General features: G+C 37.9%; 1 protein-coding gene across 5 annotated transcripts in view; it reads right to left on the bottom strand.

Annotated features, from left to right (window-relative positions):
• Window positions 1-15,822, bottom strand: part of AKAP6 (A-kinase anchoring protein 6) — a 567,738-nt gene that overhangs the window by 285,372 nt on the left and 266,544 nt on the right. For all 5 annotated transcript variants that reach the window (XR_012073484.1, XR_012073483.1, XR_012073482.1 and 2 more), the window contains one exon: window positions 303-425. Coding sequence is in view for 1 of the 5 variants with exons in the window: in XM_072962897.1 (XP_072818998.1) it covers window positions 303-425 (123 nt within the window). In the remaining 4 variants the exon portion in view is untranslated. The remainder of the gene's footprint in view (window positions 1-302; window positions 426-15,822) is intronic.

Raw genomic sequence — 15,822 nt, 5'->3', positions numbered from 1 at the left:
GCCTTCAGTCTCTGCTTTAGCAAGCAAGGGTCTAGTAAAATTTTCCACAGTATTTTTAAAATAATTACTCACCTTTCTGGAATAAGTTTTGAAAAAAATAGCCAGAAATATGGAGGATTTAGATTTCATAGTATTACTTGAAATGCCTGTAAAATTTCAGCTTCTGCAGTTTACCCATTAAAACTTGGTGTATTAGCATATAATGACTTCTGATAAGTAAAATTGGTATTCTCCATAAACAAATAAGCAGTGCATTAAAATCCTTCCCTAACTAACAGTGAGAGTAAAACAAGCTTGCCTACCAAGTGTGTCTCCAGGTACAGTTTAAGGCCATCCGTCTCTGCTTTAGGTGGTGTCCAATTCTCAGTGGTTTCCATGGCTTCGTTCAACCATTGAATAAATTCATCCAGCTTGTTTACAAACCCCTGGTGACAGAAAAGGAGAAAAAGGGACAAGAAAATTATGTTAATTGGTTATTTTTTAAAGCCAATCTTAAAAATTCCAAACTTCACCAATGGTAAAATTGATATCACTGTACTCCCATCCTATCCATGCTATACAATAAAATGTCCACTTTTCTTGCCATTGAAATCTATTTAAATGGAAAGAAACTGTCCATGACTCCCTCTTAGTTTTTCCCTAGGAACACTTTTTTGAGGAATTTGGATTGGACTGCAGGGTGTCATTGGAAAAGTGACCTCAAATCATCGAAGCATTCCTGGTGTCTGACAAGCGCCCCCTCACCAAAAAATCAGGTTAGGTCTGCTAGGAACACTCCCTGGCTTTGGCGGATAAAAGCACTCATGTAAAGACAGTGTTCTTTACTCAGAAGCCTATGGAGTCGAGGTGCCTTCACTGAACTGGCAATCTATTTTAAATCACGTAAGTGTCTAAAGGGACTTGGATGAGTTCTACTGACAGCCCAAATGTCTGTGACTGAGTCTCAGTTCTAAGAAGCAAGGAAAGGTAGAGGACCAATGAACAAATGTAAATGCCTAACTCTGGGTGTGTGCTGGACAGAAAGAATTATTGTAGGCTAAGAAGCACAAGTCACAATAATCTTGCAAATTTTCAGATAGTGGTTATAAAAATTTATTGACCATTTAAAAGAACACATCAGTGGAAATGGAAAATATTTTGAAAAAATGAAAGCCCAGCTATGAACCTAAGGGAAGGAAATGGGGCTGGGCATCTGCTTGCCTTGACTGGGTAAACAGCACCACCTGGAGGTCAAAAGGAGAAAGGACAGGCTTCTACATCTGAAGTCACTGAGATGGCTTGGGATGCTATTTCCTTATTAAACTTAACCTATTCTTCAGATTTGCCTTTTGATTAATTTTGATTAATATTTTTAATTCTTACCTGGTGAGTTAAGTTGTAATAAAAGCTAAGCATTCCTCCCTGTTAGGGAGATTCTAGCTTCCCACCTCCCCTCCTCCTTACATATGTAGCCACAAGAATATAAACAGAAATCATGAAAACAAACGAAACTGGAGTCCGTCTGATTCTTGATACCTTTGTCACCTGCTATTTCTCCACCTCCTCAGCCCCCTTCTGTGTGTACTGTCACCAGTGTTCTGTACAGGGGACAGTGTACTAATTATCCCCATGTCATGAGACTTTATTTGTAGAGAAACCAAGTAAGTGCCACTCTATTCACCAAGCCAAGCAACGTACAGGAGATGCAGGAATTTCAATGCCGACAACAAATATTTGATACTCATTTACAGAAGCTCTGCTAGAGTCTCTCTGACATAAATGAAGGAAAATGAGGCTGACATAAGTAACAACATAGAAAAGTGGGGAAAATACAAAATTTTACTTATTTTGTAATATAAATCAAATCCTAGACAACAGATTTTGGTCACTTAATCATTCTGGTAACAAATATTTAATAAGCACCACTCTGTGTAAAGCACACTGCTGGACATTACTGGGAATAAAAAGAGAAATATCACTGCAGTGAAAACTTCAGCGGAACATAAAGCACTGGCCTACTGAATCCAAGTAATTTTAATCATTAAAAACAAAGTTTTACAATCAATAAATACTTGGGACACAGTCCTGAATTTTCTTGTGAAATGTATTCTGTCTGTATGAGAATTCTGTTTATACTCAGGTTTGTTTCTATTCTGAGTATTTGACCTGTCTGTTTCTCTACTGTTCTGAGTTCACACTTACTTACCTGTAGAGTTAAGGACGACTATAAAAATATGATTTTCTTCATGACACAATCCAATGCTGCCGTTGCACTACATGAAAAGCACATTGTACATCCGCTCAACTCACTGCTACAGAATAAATTACAAACCTTTGAAAGGCCACATATTAGCCTTCATCGCTCAAACTCCCATATCTTATCTATTCAGCCTCTCTCCTGTCATTTCCTACCACCACTTTCCTTCCTGTCCCTTTTTGCTGTCTTCTGTTACACTTCTCTGCCTCCCTGCCAACCTCTCCAAGGGCACATGGAAGGTTTCCCAGGCCACCTTCTTAATTGTCTCTTTCTGGGTGGGCCCCTGACCATACTTATATTTGATACATGATCTGAGAGCCTATTGATTGGAGCCTAGCCAGGATTCAACCCTTCAACCCACAGAATAAACCTTGGTCATCCTACTTGGGAGAAAATGGAACAGCCATTGGCCTGTTACCACCAGTTCGCAGCACACGTCCCACTTTCAAATCATTTGCATTTTGAAAGTTCCTTAATGAGGTGTGTTTAAAGAATCTTACTTTTAAACTTTCTCAAACATCAATATCTTTAAAGACTAAGAAGCACAGTGAAAGAGTATGTAAGTGTATACTTACAGGTTTGTGAAAAATAATTTGACAGGGCTCAGCTGGTTAACATACATTTGAAGATTATATTCGCAAGGAAAATATACAGTCGAGTCTTAAAAAAAGCTACACTCATGACAAGGTAAGAATATCCATTATTTCTTTTATTTTCCTACCTATTTCTCTTCTATGACAAACCTAGGTTGGCAAACTATAAACTGGGGGTGGTTACTGCTGCCCTTCAGAAAAGCTGTCATGGTAGCCAGCACAGAAAGGAGAGCATTTCTTGCAACAGATATGGGACCAGGAAACAGCAACACAGTAGGAAACAAGAAATGGTCCCTGCCTTGTGGAGTCGAAAGCCTAGGGGTAATTCTTTATAGAATTACATGATTTTTAGAACAAATTAAAATTGAAACTATTTCTCTAAAATGGGAAAGGGGAAATTTACAAGAGGAAGTAGACAGTTGTGCTGTTAACACAATTCGGTGAAATGGTGCTGATTATGGTCATTTTACAGATGAGGAAACTGAAGGTCAAAGAAGATAAGTGACTAGCCTAACGGCAGAGTTGGGATCTGAACCATATCTGATTTCAAGGTCTGTTCCTCTCAGGTTACCACACTGCCCCCGAGAAACAGCACTCTGAGAGACACATTATGGGACCCAGATGAAGGACAAGAAACATTTCTTGCCAGCCCCACAGTCTTGGCACTGAGATAAAAATTCTCTAAGTCCTCCCTCCTTCACATTCACTATTTTCAGTTAATTTTTCTGAAAGGGGATCTGTGATGAGGTTAGACACCTAACAAGAAATGCTCTTTTTAGCAGGCAAAAATTGCTGTAAATTTCACTTTTAATTTATAGAAAATTTAAACCAAAAATTTAAGGCAGTTATATGCTTGAACAAGCCCATTCTACCCGTGCCTTGATTACAGATGAGTTTGACTCAGTTTAGTCACAGAGATGGCCCTTGGTTCTTAGGAGGTAGCATAGCCCATGATTTGAAATGCTAATGTCCTTTTGGTGCTTGTTATTTGTATGCGTGTGTGAAGGCATGTGTGTTCACCGCCAAGAAGCATGCATGTTTCTCGGTGGACAGAGAAATCAAGTGTAATGTCTGACCTACTCCAGATCAAGTTAGTTGCCTTCAGAGAGGGACCTGCTGAAAAGCACCAAAAACGTGAACTATTTTCACTATAGTTTTGAAAGTCAAAAAGGTCAGCCTCTGCTGCCGGACTTTTTAAACCATTCAAAAGTATATACCCCTTTCTTAGTATTTCAAGATGAAAGGATATGGTAAATGATCTCGGCTGAACAATGCTAGCTGAAACAATAAGTAATCTTCATACAGCACTCACTAGGTGCCAGGACCATTTAAAAAAGTATTTTACATACTATAGATCATTTGAGTCTCATAAAGACCCTGAGAAGTAGGTACTATTGACACCCTCATTTTACAGATGAGAAGACTGAGGCCGGGAGAGGTGAGGAGATGTGCTCAAGGCCACATAGCTAGAAGAGGGTAGACTCAGCACTGAATCCAGAGAGCCTAACTGGCACCACATGACGTCATGAAAGCCCAGCTGACGTAACCATTTGTCTAAGTCCCTGGCAGAAATTAGACCTTGAAAAAACATTTCAGTGAGGATTAATTGTAGGGGGAGGGCAGGAGAGGTTGTACTAAAAGAGAAAAAAACATGCTTACTGTGAACCAGTGTGGATAACATTAAGAGAACAGTTGCTACAACCAAACAAAATTCAATTAGATTCTAGGCTCTATCCATGCCTTATTAACAATATAAACTAAAGGAGTTACTTGATATCTCTCAACCTGTTTCTTTACCTGTAAGAGAGGGGTAGTAATATTCATCTTGGGTTTATGTGAGGATTTCAAGAGAAAATATATTGCAAAACCTAGAGTAAATCTAGGGCTTGATAAATGATTTTTAAAAATCATTCTCAATCAACAGGTTCCAATTTGATCTTTTATGCCACCAGCTCAAAACTTTTTGATTATTCACTGAGCACACAACACTGCTAGGTGCCACAGGGAGGATGGAGAGAAAAGTCCCCCCACTGCCACAATGCAAGAGGGCACCAACGGTTCTGGGCATTCAGAGGAGGGAGTCATGAATTCCGTCTCAGATCATCAGATGAGGCAACGTGGAGGGGCAGCATCTGAACCTGCAGGTTAGCAAAGATTTCCCAACTTCCTTATTCCAGCAGTGGGTTTGAAGGGGATCACAGTTCTCTGTTAACAGCCACAAGTTTTAAGAATAATCTGGCTTAAATTTTCAAAACAAGACACATGCTTTGGCACCAGTCTTTAATAAAGGCTACCAATGAGTAATCGCAATCCTCTTACCCAATGCACAAGGAAGCTTTGTTTAGGCTCTGATAACTGGTAAAATTAGAACTCCACTTAGAATCAAAAATACGCATTGAAATTTTATATGTATATATGTCAACATATGTATTTAATCTTCCATGTTTGCTTAATTCTTATACATAGTTCTTATATAAAATGACTAATTTCACTTTTTACACAATAGTACTCAAATGCAATTTACCCTTCCTAACCACGTATCTACGTACTTAATATTCTACCAAGACGCAGAAGCTCAAGATAAAATGAAATGGAGTTATACAAAACAGAAACAGACTCACAGACAGAAAACAAACTTACGGCTACCAAAGGGGAAAGAGGAGGAGAGATAAAATAGGAGTTTGAAATTAGTAGTCACAAACTACTATGTACAAAATAGATAAACAACAAGGTCCTACTGTATAGCACAGCAAACTATATTCAATAGCTTCTAATAACCTACAATGAAAAAGAATATGCAAAAGAATATATATGTATTACTGAATCACTATGCTATACACCAGAAACTAACACAACATTGTAAATGAATTATATTTCAATTAAATGAAAAGGAATTAAAAGTAGTGCTTTGGACTCTACCAACTCACATTTACCCACATTCCTACCTACAAAATCCAACATGGTACAAGTAATTGACAGAAGGGAAGATATGGTGTGTGCTTTTAGAAGAAAGATTGAAAAGAAAATGAAATGGTTTGACACAGTTTTAACTCTGATGCTACAAGAAAACTCAAATGCTGAAATGTGTTATGAAATATTTAGCTTCTTTTCTAAAGATTGAATGGGATGTCTTTAGAACTTAAAAATATTCTTATAAAATCATCCTGGAATAAAGGCTGTCAGTTGGAAAGAGAGAATAAAAAGGGCATAGAATGGTATTATCTAAAACTGACCAGGTGGGAAGTTCTATTCTGAACTCAGTATCATGTAGAAGGGATAAATTCAGCTGAATCCTCAATTTCTTCAAATACTATTGACAGTGGTTTCAACCCAGAAAGATCCTCGAATCTCATAACGGAAAATAGTTTCCATCAACAAATCTAGAGACTTTGACTTCAGTTGCTCCCCTCTGACTTATGAGAAGAAATAATCAGCAATTTTAAGGGCAAAACAAGTTTGAAATGCATATCATCAAAGTCTAATAAAAGACAGGAATAAATACAAGAATTGGGAATAAACTGGAACTAATAAGAAGTTAATATCAACTATTTATTATGTGCCAGGCACTTATTTAATACTTACAACTACCCTACACTATAAGCGTCCCACACTCTCCATTTTACAGAGGGGAAAACTGAAGCTCCGACAAGCTCAAATACTTACAGCTGCTAGGAGTGAACCTGGGGATCCTCCCACGTCACCTAACTGCCCCAAAGCCTTGCTCACTTACTCTATGTGAGACCTTGCTTCAGCACCCTGCAATGCTCCAGAGGTGCTGGATGAGCAAATCAAATCATCTTTACCTGCCTCTAAATTCCAAACAATGATCTGAGATGCTCATTCCTTAGCATTTAGGATTATGATCATTTAGTGGTTTACTTGTAGGATTTTTATATCCAGTATTGTAAATAACAGTACTTAACATTTGGGTGCTGACTATCTACCAGCTAGTCTTCTAATAACTTAGGTAGTCATTTAATCTTCCCAAATTTCTCTACTGGACAGATGAAGAGACTGACGCAGAGAGGAGTTATGTGATTTATTCAAGGACATAAAGCCATTAAATGGCTATTAAGTAGTCTGGTTCTAGGGCCAAACTCTGAACTACTAGACCATACTGCCTTTATCACCAGGCTCAGTTCCACGAGGTTCACAGAGGGAACAACAAAGCACAGTAACACCCACTGCTGCCCATTCTTAGTCCCCAGCCTCTGTGAGAACCCCCACTCGTCCGCACAACTTCCACCTCGCCATCACAGCACCTCTGTTTTGGATCATTCTCCCTACTCTTCTTGAAAAGGAAAAAAGGAGAAGAGTTTCCATGCAGATTAAAAACACAGACCCGAGTCTTCAAAAGGCCCTTACAGCCCATCGAGTTCAATGCCCCCATCTTACAAGTGAGGAAACCAGGTCTCAGAAAGGTTAACTACTTGACTGGTAATAGGCAACCAGTAGGGAGCTGAGGCAGAAGAACTCAGGTGGTGTGTCCTCAAGTACACAGCTCTAATTATTCACTTTAAAAGTTTTCATAGACATCTTTTGAACAAAATGTCTGGAGTTCAATAAAAGGACAGAGTTAGAGTAATTCTAGAGTAAAGGAAAGAACAATGTAAAATTTCAGAGTACTGCTGGTTTGGCTAATTGTGTGTACTATCTATGTTGGGGGGCATTAGGCCAGCTGAAATAAAGATTAAATTGCCTTTTTTTCTTCCAACTCTGCATGTGTGCACATTCATGTATATGTGCATATAGGTCCTTTATTCAAAATTACTGAGAGCTTACTATGCAACAGATACTGTATTTGGGCCTGGGACTCACATATAAATGACCTAGAATTTTCTCTTCTAGAGTTCAGATACAATGATATAAAGTGTGATATGTTTGATAATGTAGTTTAGCAGTTGTCAAACTTTTAGTCTCAGGATTCCTTTAGACTATTAAGAATTACTGAGGGCCCTCAAGAACTTTTGTTTCTGTGGGTTATAACTATCAATATTCATTTCAGAAATTTTAATAATATTTATTAATTCATGTATAAATATAATCTATCACACGTTAAAATAACACATTATTATGAAAAATAACTATGATTTCAAAAATAGTGAAAACAGTGGCATTCTTTTAGCTGTACACAAATCTTGCTAATGTCTGGCCTAACAGAAGACAGTTGGATTGCTATTTTTTTACTTCTGCATTTAATCTATTGCAATATCACATGTCATTATAGCCTCTGGAAAACTTCACTATACACAGAATGAAAGTGAAAACACATATATCATTTTAGCTGGCTTGTTTGTTTCTGGTTTTGGTTATTTACGGAGATTTAACTGACATATAACGTTACATTAGTTTCAGTTATGCAACATAAGGATTTGACACATGTATATATTGTAAAATGATCATCACAATAAGTCTAAGTTAACATCGATCACCACACATAGTTATAATTTTTTTCTTGTGATGAGAATTTTTAAGATCTACTCTCTTAGCAACTTTCAATTATACAATGCAGTATTATTAACTATAGTCACCATGCTGTACACCACAGGCCCAGGACTTATTTATTTTATAACTCTAAGTGTGTAACTTTTAACCACCTAATTTTAGTAGTAATATAAAAACAGCCTGACCCTGTGGCTCCCTGAAAGGTCTTGGGAACCCCCAGGGGTGCCTGGACCATACTCTGAGAATCTGTTTTTCAGACCATCTCAAGCGCTCCAGAGCCATTGGAAAGGCATAACTCAGTCTTGGGGCAGGGAGGGCTTCTTGGAGGAAATCATAATTCAGCTGGGTCCTGAAATATAAGTGTAAGTGATTCAGAAAAAGTACAGAGGACACTCAGTGGAGTAGAACATTCTTGGCAGATAAAGTTCAAGAGAGAACAGCTCATTCTTAGAACTCTCAATAGCTGGGCATGGCTAATGCTCTGGAGGGAAATAGGAAAACTGGGAAATGAGGTAGGAGTCTAACAAGAAGCCAGGCCACATATACCATACTCTGGAGTTTGGACTTTATCCAGAGGACAATGGGGGTGGTCACTGAAGTTCTGAAGCTGGAGAGTGAAAGAATTTGATTAGCCTTCTAGAAGACTTATAGTGGCTGCAGTGTGGAGCGTGGATTGCCAGGTGTAAGGCTGAGATCAGAAAAGCCAGTTAAACAGGTGCCACACTACTCCATGAAAGAAGTCGATGAGGGCTAGAATGAGGTAGCAGCAGCAGATATGGAGAGAACACGCAAGACTACAGAGAGAGAGACAGAAGTTAAAATGGACAGGACAGTTGTATGTGATGGATGAAAACTTTGGGAAATTTGTTAGAATCTGAGATGACTGCCAACTTTCGATTTTGGTTGGAGGTACTATTCTCTGAAAGAAGCAATAAGATATTAAGAAGGAAGAAACAATTTGCAGGTAAATGATAACCACGGTATTAGAACATCATGAGTTTGGTTTATAAGGTGTGGAGCAAGATCTAGGTAAGAGAGAGCAACATACAGCTGGTACTGGAGATCACAAGGTATGGATGAGAACCCAGAAGCAGTGTTTAGGGGTATATTCATTGTGTCTTCTACATTTTGAGGCCCCCACAGTGCAATGAACTCAATTTTATTCACCCCAGTCCCTCATTCTGCATCTGTCTCAGCAGTTCTCCACACTGGCTGTGTCCCCAAATCAGCTATGAAACATACATCAAATTCAGAGAAGGGAAATTTGCTTCAAAGTCTTCCAGGGCTACAAAGATAAAGAGTCAACAGCTGAGGGGTGGTAGGAATGTGTTCATGTTGATCTTGAAAATAAATAAATAAATAAATAAAAGGACTTGCTGCCCCTTTGTGACAAGCTTGCAAGATCTAGTATAACCAGGAGACAGCTTGTGCAACAGGAAGTAAGCCTGGGAATGGCATGTTCTAGTTGTAAAATGAGAGCACTGAGTTGAACAATTTCTTAAGCCTTTCTGACCGTTAACATCTGTGGTCCTGGCAGATAGAGACTCCTTCAAAGTCAGAGATGTTCGGATGATTTACCTGTTCCAGTTAGACAGGGGACTGATCTTTGCTGACTTCCACACACCTTCCTAATGTCTTCTACTCCAATCACCATATCTATTCCTCAAGATCCAGGTTCAAGACTCCTCTCCCAGCAAATCATCCCAACCTAGCGCTACCAGTCCAACATACTTTCTTAATTTTTCCATCTTTAGCAGTCAGAGACCTGAGGGACAATTCTAAATCTAGTGGAGGCCCTTCCTTTTTCTTCCCATAATACATTGTGATGACTTTCCACCTGGTTAAAGAGTTCTTTGGGAATTATTATTTATAATCACATAATTATAAATAAATATTATAAATATATACAAACACAAATTATAAGTAAATAAGTATGCATTATTTATAAGGTTGTTGTGTGACAACATTATAAACTAGAAGGTTGTTTGTATTTGTCTGAACACACGTTCATTGCATAAATTCCCTTACATAAACTTCCTAAGATGTCAGAGAAGTGGATTAACTAAAATTATTGGGCCAATTATAGGAGAATTATCTCTAATACAATGTAAGAATCATCTGTCAAGGCAGCCCAGCGTTTCACAGAGAAGAGAGGTGTAAGAATCTAGGGCGACAATCACAGGCCCCACGAGGAAGGGGGGTGGGGGTTGTGTAGGAAGCTGAAGCTTTATAATGACCAAGATGGCTGAAGGTGGGAGAAGAAAACAGGGTGATAGCATTTGATTCCAAAGTTCAGAACCATCTACACACAAAGAACTGGTGAGGCCTGACCCACCCACCATATTAATAATAATAACACCAATCATGACCATAGGAGCTAACATTTATTGAATGCTTACTACAAGACAGGTACTATTCTGAGCTCTTTACACATTTTAACATATTTAATCATTAAAAAAAAAAGGAAGGAAGAAAGAGAAAAGAAAGAAGAAAAACAACTCTATGTGAAAGATATACTTTTAACCCCATTTTGCAGAGGAAGAAACTGGGGCAAAAGCAAGAAAGTCACTTGCTTAAGATAACACAGGTGATAATGCATAGAACCTTATCAACCCGAGAGATGGGAAAGCACCTGACCCTGAGCTTACAGGCAGCACCTTTCCTGGGTAAAGCAGCTTATTCATCATGCAAATCTCAGCCCAATCACCTTTACATAATGAGATCAACAGCCTCAGACATAGTTTGACATCATAAGTGACCTCGACACAGAACCCACATTCTTGGAATGATTTTCCCCCATATTGTCTGAATAGAACACAAAAACAGTAGTGCTGACAGTTCATTTTAAGACATCACAATGGCAGATCTGCCAGGGTGAATGTTTCCAATCTGCTTAATTTAGCTGACCTTATTTGCTATAAATTCAGACTAATCCACATCTAACTCTTACTGGGTTACTCACTTGTTTATGTCACCATTGTTCCTGGTCTCTTGGCATCTTACAAACTCTAGCCAGGCCCCAAATTCCTCTAGGATGCCTGGTTCTTCTCATGTTACAGTGCTAGGAATGCAGTGTGAATAGTTTCATACCTCCAGGCTCACAGCATCACATTCACTTACCATTAGGATCTCCTAAGGGGAATTCACCCAGAATTCCATGGAACAGAAGGAAATTCCATGTTGAAGTGATATATTCCAGTGAATATTTTACAGAGAAATGGCCACATCTCTTAGTTATGCCTCTTAGTCTCATAAAATTTCAGAACTGAGAGGTATCTTAGAGGTCATCCAATTCAACTCCTCATTAAAGTTTATTTTTTGAAACTGAGGCTTGGGAGTTTAAGTTTCCAAGGTCACAAAGCTACGTAGGGGCAGAATTAAGGTTCTTTTTCTAGTTCTTTCTATTAATGTCGATGCTAATTCCCTAAATTCATATGAAATGTTACAATAATGATTAACACTAGCGTGTATGTAGCCTTTAGAGTTTACAATGCACTGCTTGTAATTTCATACAATAATCTGTGCAATGGCATGACAAACACAATTAATATTCCATTTTAAGACTAGGAGATTTAAACAGTAAACTTTTAGTAACTTACTCAAGTTTTCATAATTAAAAAGTGGGAGGCTGTGAATTGAGCCCAAGTTCCTGCCTTTGAGTTCTGTACCCTTGAGTAAATCACTAACTTCTCTATGTATCTCTGTCCACATTGGTAAAATGCAGCTATAAGAAGAGCGACGTCATCAAAGAAGGATTTTTCTCTTGAAAATTAAGTGTGATGATATGTTAAATGAATAAATCTCTTAGCATCTTGCCTGACATGTTGTAAGTGGGCAATAGATGTCAAGGTTTTGTTCGTTTTTTTAATTGCCATCTTCCCAAGACACTCTATCACTAACACAGAGTCATAACTTTAGGCTAAAGGATAAAGAATTCACTAATGTCCTAAGAATTACTTCAGTTGAATTTTAAAATGCAACACTGAGTTTATTCCTCTTTTGATTTTCATCATCATAAAAATCTTTGCTATAAAATATAGCTAGGAACTTCCATCATCTTGATACAACAAAATGTTATTTAATCATAGCTTTTCCATACGAAGAAAATAACAAAGAGCTATGTTCATCTTATTGCTTAAAAACTGCAAACAAAAAATTGTATCTTCTTATACACTTCAGAAGCTGAAAGCCAGATGCAGTGACTGAATGCAGCCTCACGGTGGTGCCAAATCACCAATAAAGCCTCAAGTCCCAGCTAACGTTCTGCAGAAATCAGACTCAGGACTGAAATATTCCTAGTGTGTTAACTAGGAAGGAATTTGCCTTGGAACCCTACAGTTCTTCTCCAACAACCTTCAGCAAGGACTTTGACACACTGTACCAACAAATCCATTAATTATGTTAATTCATATATTTTTCTTGGCATTTCAACAAATAAAATAACACAAAAGATTATGATCCTTAAAAAGAACTGTGTAGCTTTTTAAAAATATTATGTTGATTTAGAATTATCAACTTGGATTTGGCCACATGGTTTGCATATAAGACAACATTTATCTTTGCCCTGCTCATCTACTATGTATCAATTTCATTTATCTCTTGGAACCATTTATTAAATTCTTTATATCTCCCCAAATCTCAGCTTGAAATCTCAACTCTTTTGACCCCCTTCTTTCATTCTCTTATTTTTAAAAAGAAACAAAACTGTACTGATTAGTCCTTTATAACATCTCCCACCTCTGTTTCTTTCTTTCCTTAGTTGGCTTCCAAAACCACAGTTCACACCCTTTTACCAAACATACAAGCTATTGCAATAACCTTCAAAATTAGCCTTAGAGCACTGGCTTGTAACCTTGACTGCACGTGGGAACTGCATGAGGAGCTTTAAAAACTACCCACCCCTTGAGAGTCTGAGTGGAGCCTGAAGTTGGAATTTTTTCAAAGCTCCCCGGTGATTATAATGTACAGCCACAATCAAGAACCATTTCACTAGACGTGTAGCCAGCACACCACAGCCATTTTAACCTTATGCTACCAACTATCTGGGCAAAAATTTTAAGTAGTTTCTCTTTTTCAGAAAGGTTGCAAATTAGTGACTTGAAGGTCAAATCTATCATATGGATGTGTTTTACTTGGCCTGTTTTTAAGTTGTTCAGACCAAACATTAAAAAAATCGGGAGCTGTCACATAAAACCCAGATTTCCTACTTCTTTTTTAAAATTGTAAGATCTTGTCACACAAGGCCCAGACTCCCGTGCAACAATCACTTGGAGCTGAGCAGTTGACTGCCCTTTAGACACTTTAGACACGGCACTTACCCTCTAATTATTCAGTCTCTATCATTCCCCACTTACACCTGACTATATGGCATTTGTATTACCTGTTTGCCCCTTTTAGAGTCATTTTAGTTTGTAACTCCTGGTCTAGAGGAAGAAGTTCAAACTAAATGATACATTTATGCACTCATGTATTCATTTATTCATGCATACATTAGACAGATATTTATTCTGCGTCTGTGCTTTGCAAACTCTTGGAATTTAAAGTCCATCATATTTTGGTCCTTTCTTTTTAATTTTATATTCCTCCTTCCCTTCAATAAACTCTATTCTAACCAGCAGTTGGTTTAAGAGACATCTCCCTCCCAATGTTCATAGCCAAGAGGCTCATTTCCCAAACTCCTCTGCAGCTAAGTGATGCCATGTGACAAATTCTGGGCCAATGGGATGTGAACAGAAGTGACGTGTGCAACTTCCAAGTTCTGTCTGTAAGAAGAAAGATGAGTGCTCTCCATGTCCCCCTTCTGGTGAGCTGGCACACAGACACAGCCTTGGTGAACCATAGGACAAGAGCAGCGGGGGAGAAAGCACCTGAATGTCTAGATGGCCTCTATCTTCCCTGGACTGTCTGCCTACCTCTCGTTACAAGAGAGAGGAAAGGTCTTCTATCTTATCGTATTTTGGAGTCTCTTTGTTTATAACAGTTTAGCTTATATTCCAAAATACCAGGCCTCTCTCTTTACTATTTCCCAAATATACCTTAAATACTCTTGCCCGCAATCTTGGCTTATACCAAAGCCTGTCACTAACATTCTGCCTTCTCATGTCAGCCAGATTTTCTATTCATCATTGAAGGCCCAGCTTAAGTAGTCCATCTTCTGTGATGCTTTCTCAAATGCTGTCCCAGAGATTCTTAGATTCAAAACATGAGAATTTGGACTCTGAGATGAACCAAGTAGTTCATCTTCTGTGATGCTTGGTCTATTCCTCTGCTCTCCCATTGCACGTCTTTCCACTTGGCACTTACCAAATATTATTTTATATAATAAGCACAGAACCTAGAATTATGTTGTCATATCTCTCTCAAGTTCTAAGTCCAGAATTTAAAACAAAATTTTAGATTGTTCATAGGATAAAGAAGACTATTCAGAATTCCTAAAGCATTCTGCTATTAACAACTCTTGTTGAATAATAATCTGCACTATCAGCTCATGTTCAATTTCTGATCTTTCAGGACTCTTGAATCTTCCAATTTTAATTACAAAGCTGAGCCTTCCTAGTTCTTTAAAAACACGTCTTTTTCCTTGTCATTTAAACTGAATTCTTGTTTTCTTTATTCTTGCATTTGAGCAATTCCTCAACACCCTGGATACATATTTCTATGACTAAGAAATGCACTGAAAAGATCAAGGGTTCAAACTTGAAAGGTGATGCAGAGTCAACTCATAGTCCTCTCATATTTGGAATCTGAGAATCTCTAGGGAAACATTACAGGGAGAAAGTAGGAGACACTCTTGAGGGGAAAAAAAATTTAAGGAAAATAGGTGCCAGGGAGTGAAAACTATATATTCCAGAAGAATAGCAAAGAAAAGGGAATAGGGGAGAAGATGTAAAGAAGAGAGAAAATCCAGATATAAGAGGAAGACTAGCAACTGTGAAGGAAAAGGTTAGCATAATGAGAAGGCACACATAGAATGAAATGCCAGTGAAGAATACTGGAATCCAATAACCTTAAAATGTTTCCTATCTGATAGGATGCTCTTAAGAGATCACTATATACATCTAAGCGCATACTATCACTCCACCAACTCCAGGAAAATTGCTATGTGGTTGGTATAAACGAAATATCAAAGGCAGATGAGAATCAAATTTATAGCAGATCTTGATTTTAAGTTACTCAGAATGAAGAAAGACAAATACAGCTCTGTTTCAAATGGGACTTATTCGAATCTCAAGTCAAATAAAGGATGGCCAGAAAGGACTTTTTAAAAAGAGCGACACTCAAGTGGTTTTTTTAAGACAAATTTTGGCTCTTGAAGCTGTGTCCTATCACACAAAAAAAGTCATGGATGAGATCCTTAAAACATGAGAAGTAATCACACTGATTAAAGTAAAAAAGACTTCAAAGACTTAAACCTAAGGCCTAAAACTATAAAACTCCTAGAAGAAAACATAAAAGAAAAGCTTTATGACATTGGACTGAGCAATGATTTCTTGGATATGATACCAAAAGCACAGACAACAAAAGCAAAAATAGACAAATGGGACTCTA

This window comes from Vicugna pacos, chromosome 6 (genome assembly GCF_048564905.1).
Source record: "Vicugna pacos chromosome 6, VicPac4, whole genome shotgun sequence".
Classification (NCBI taxonomy): domain Eukaryota; kingdom Metazoa; phylum Chordata; class Mammalia; order Artiodactyla; family Camelidae; genus Vicugna; species Vicugna pacos.
The sequence above is the reverse complement of the archived record's forward strand: the minus strand, read 5'-3'. Positions and strand labels throughout refer to the sequence as shown.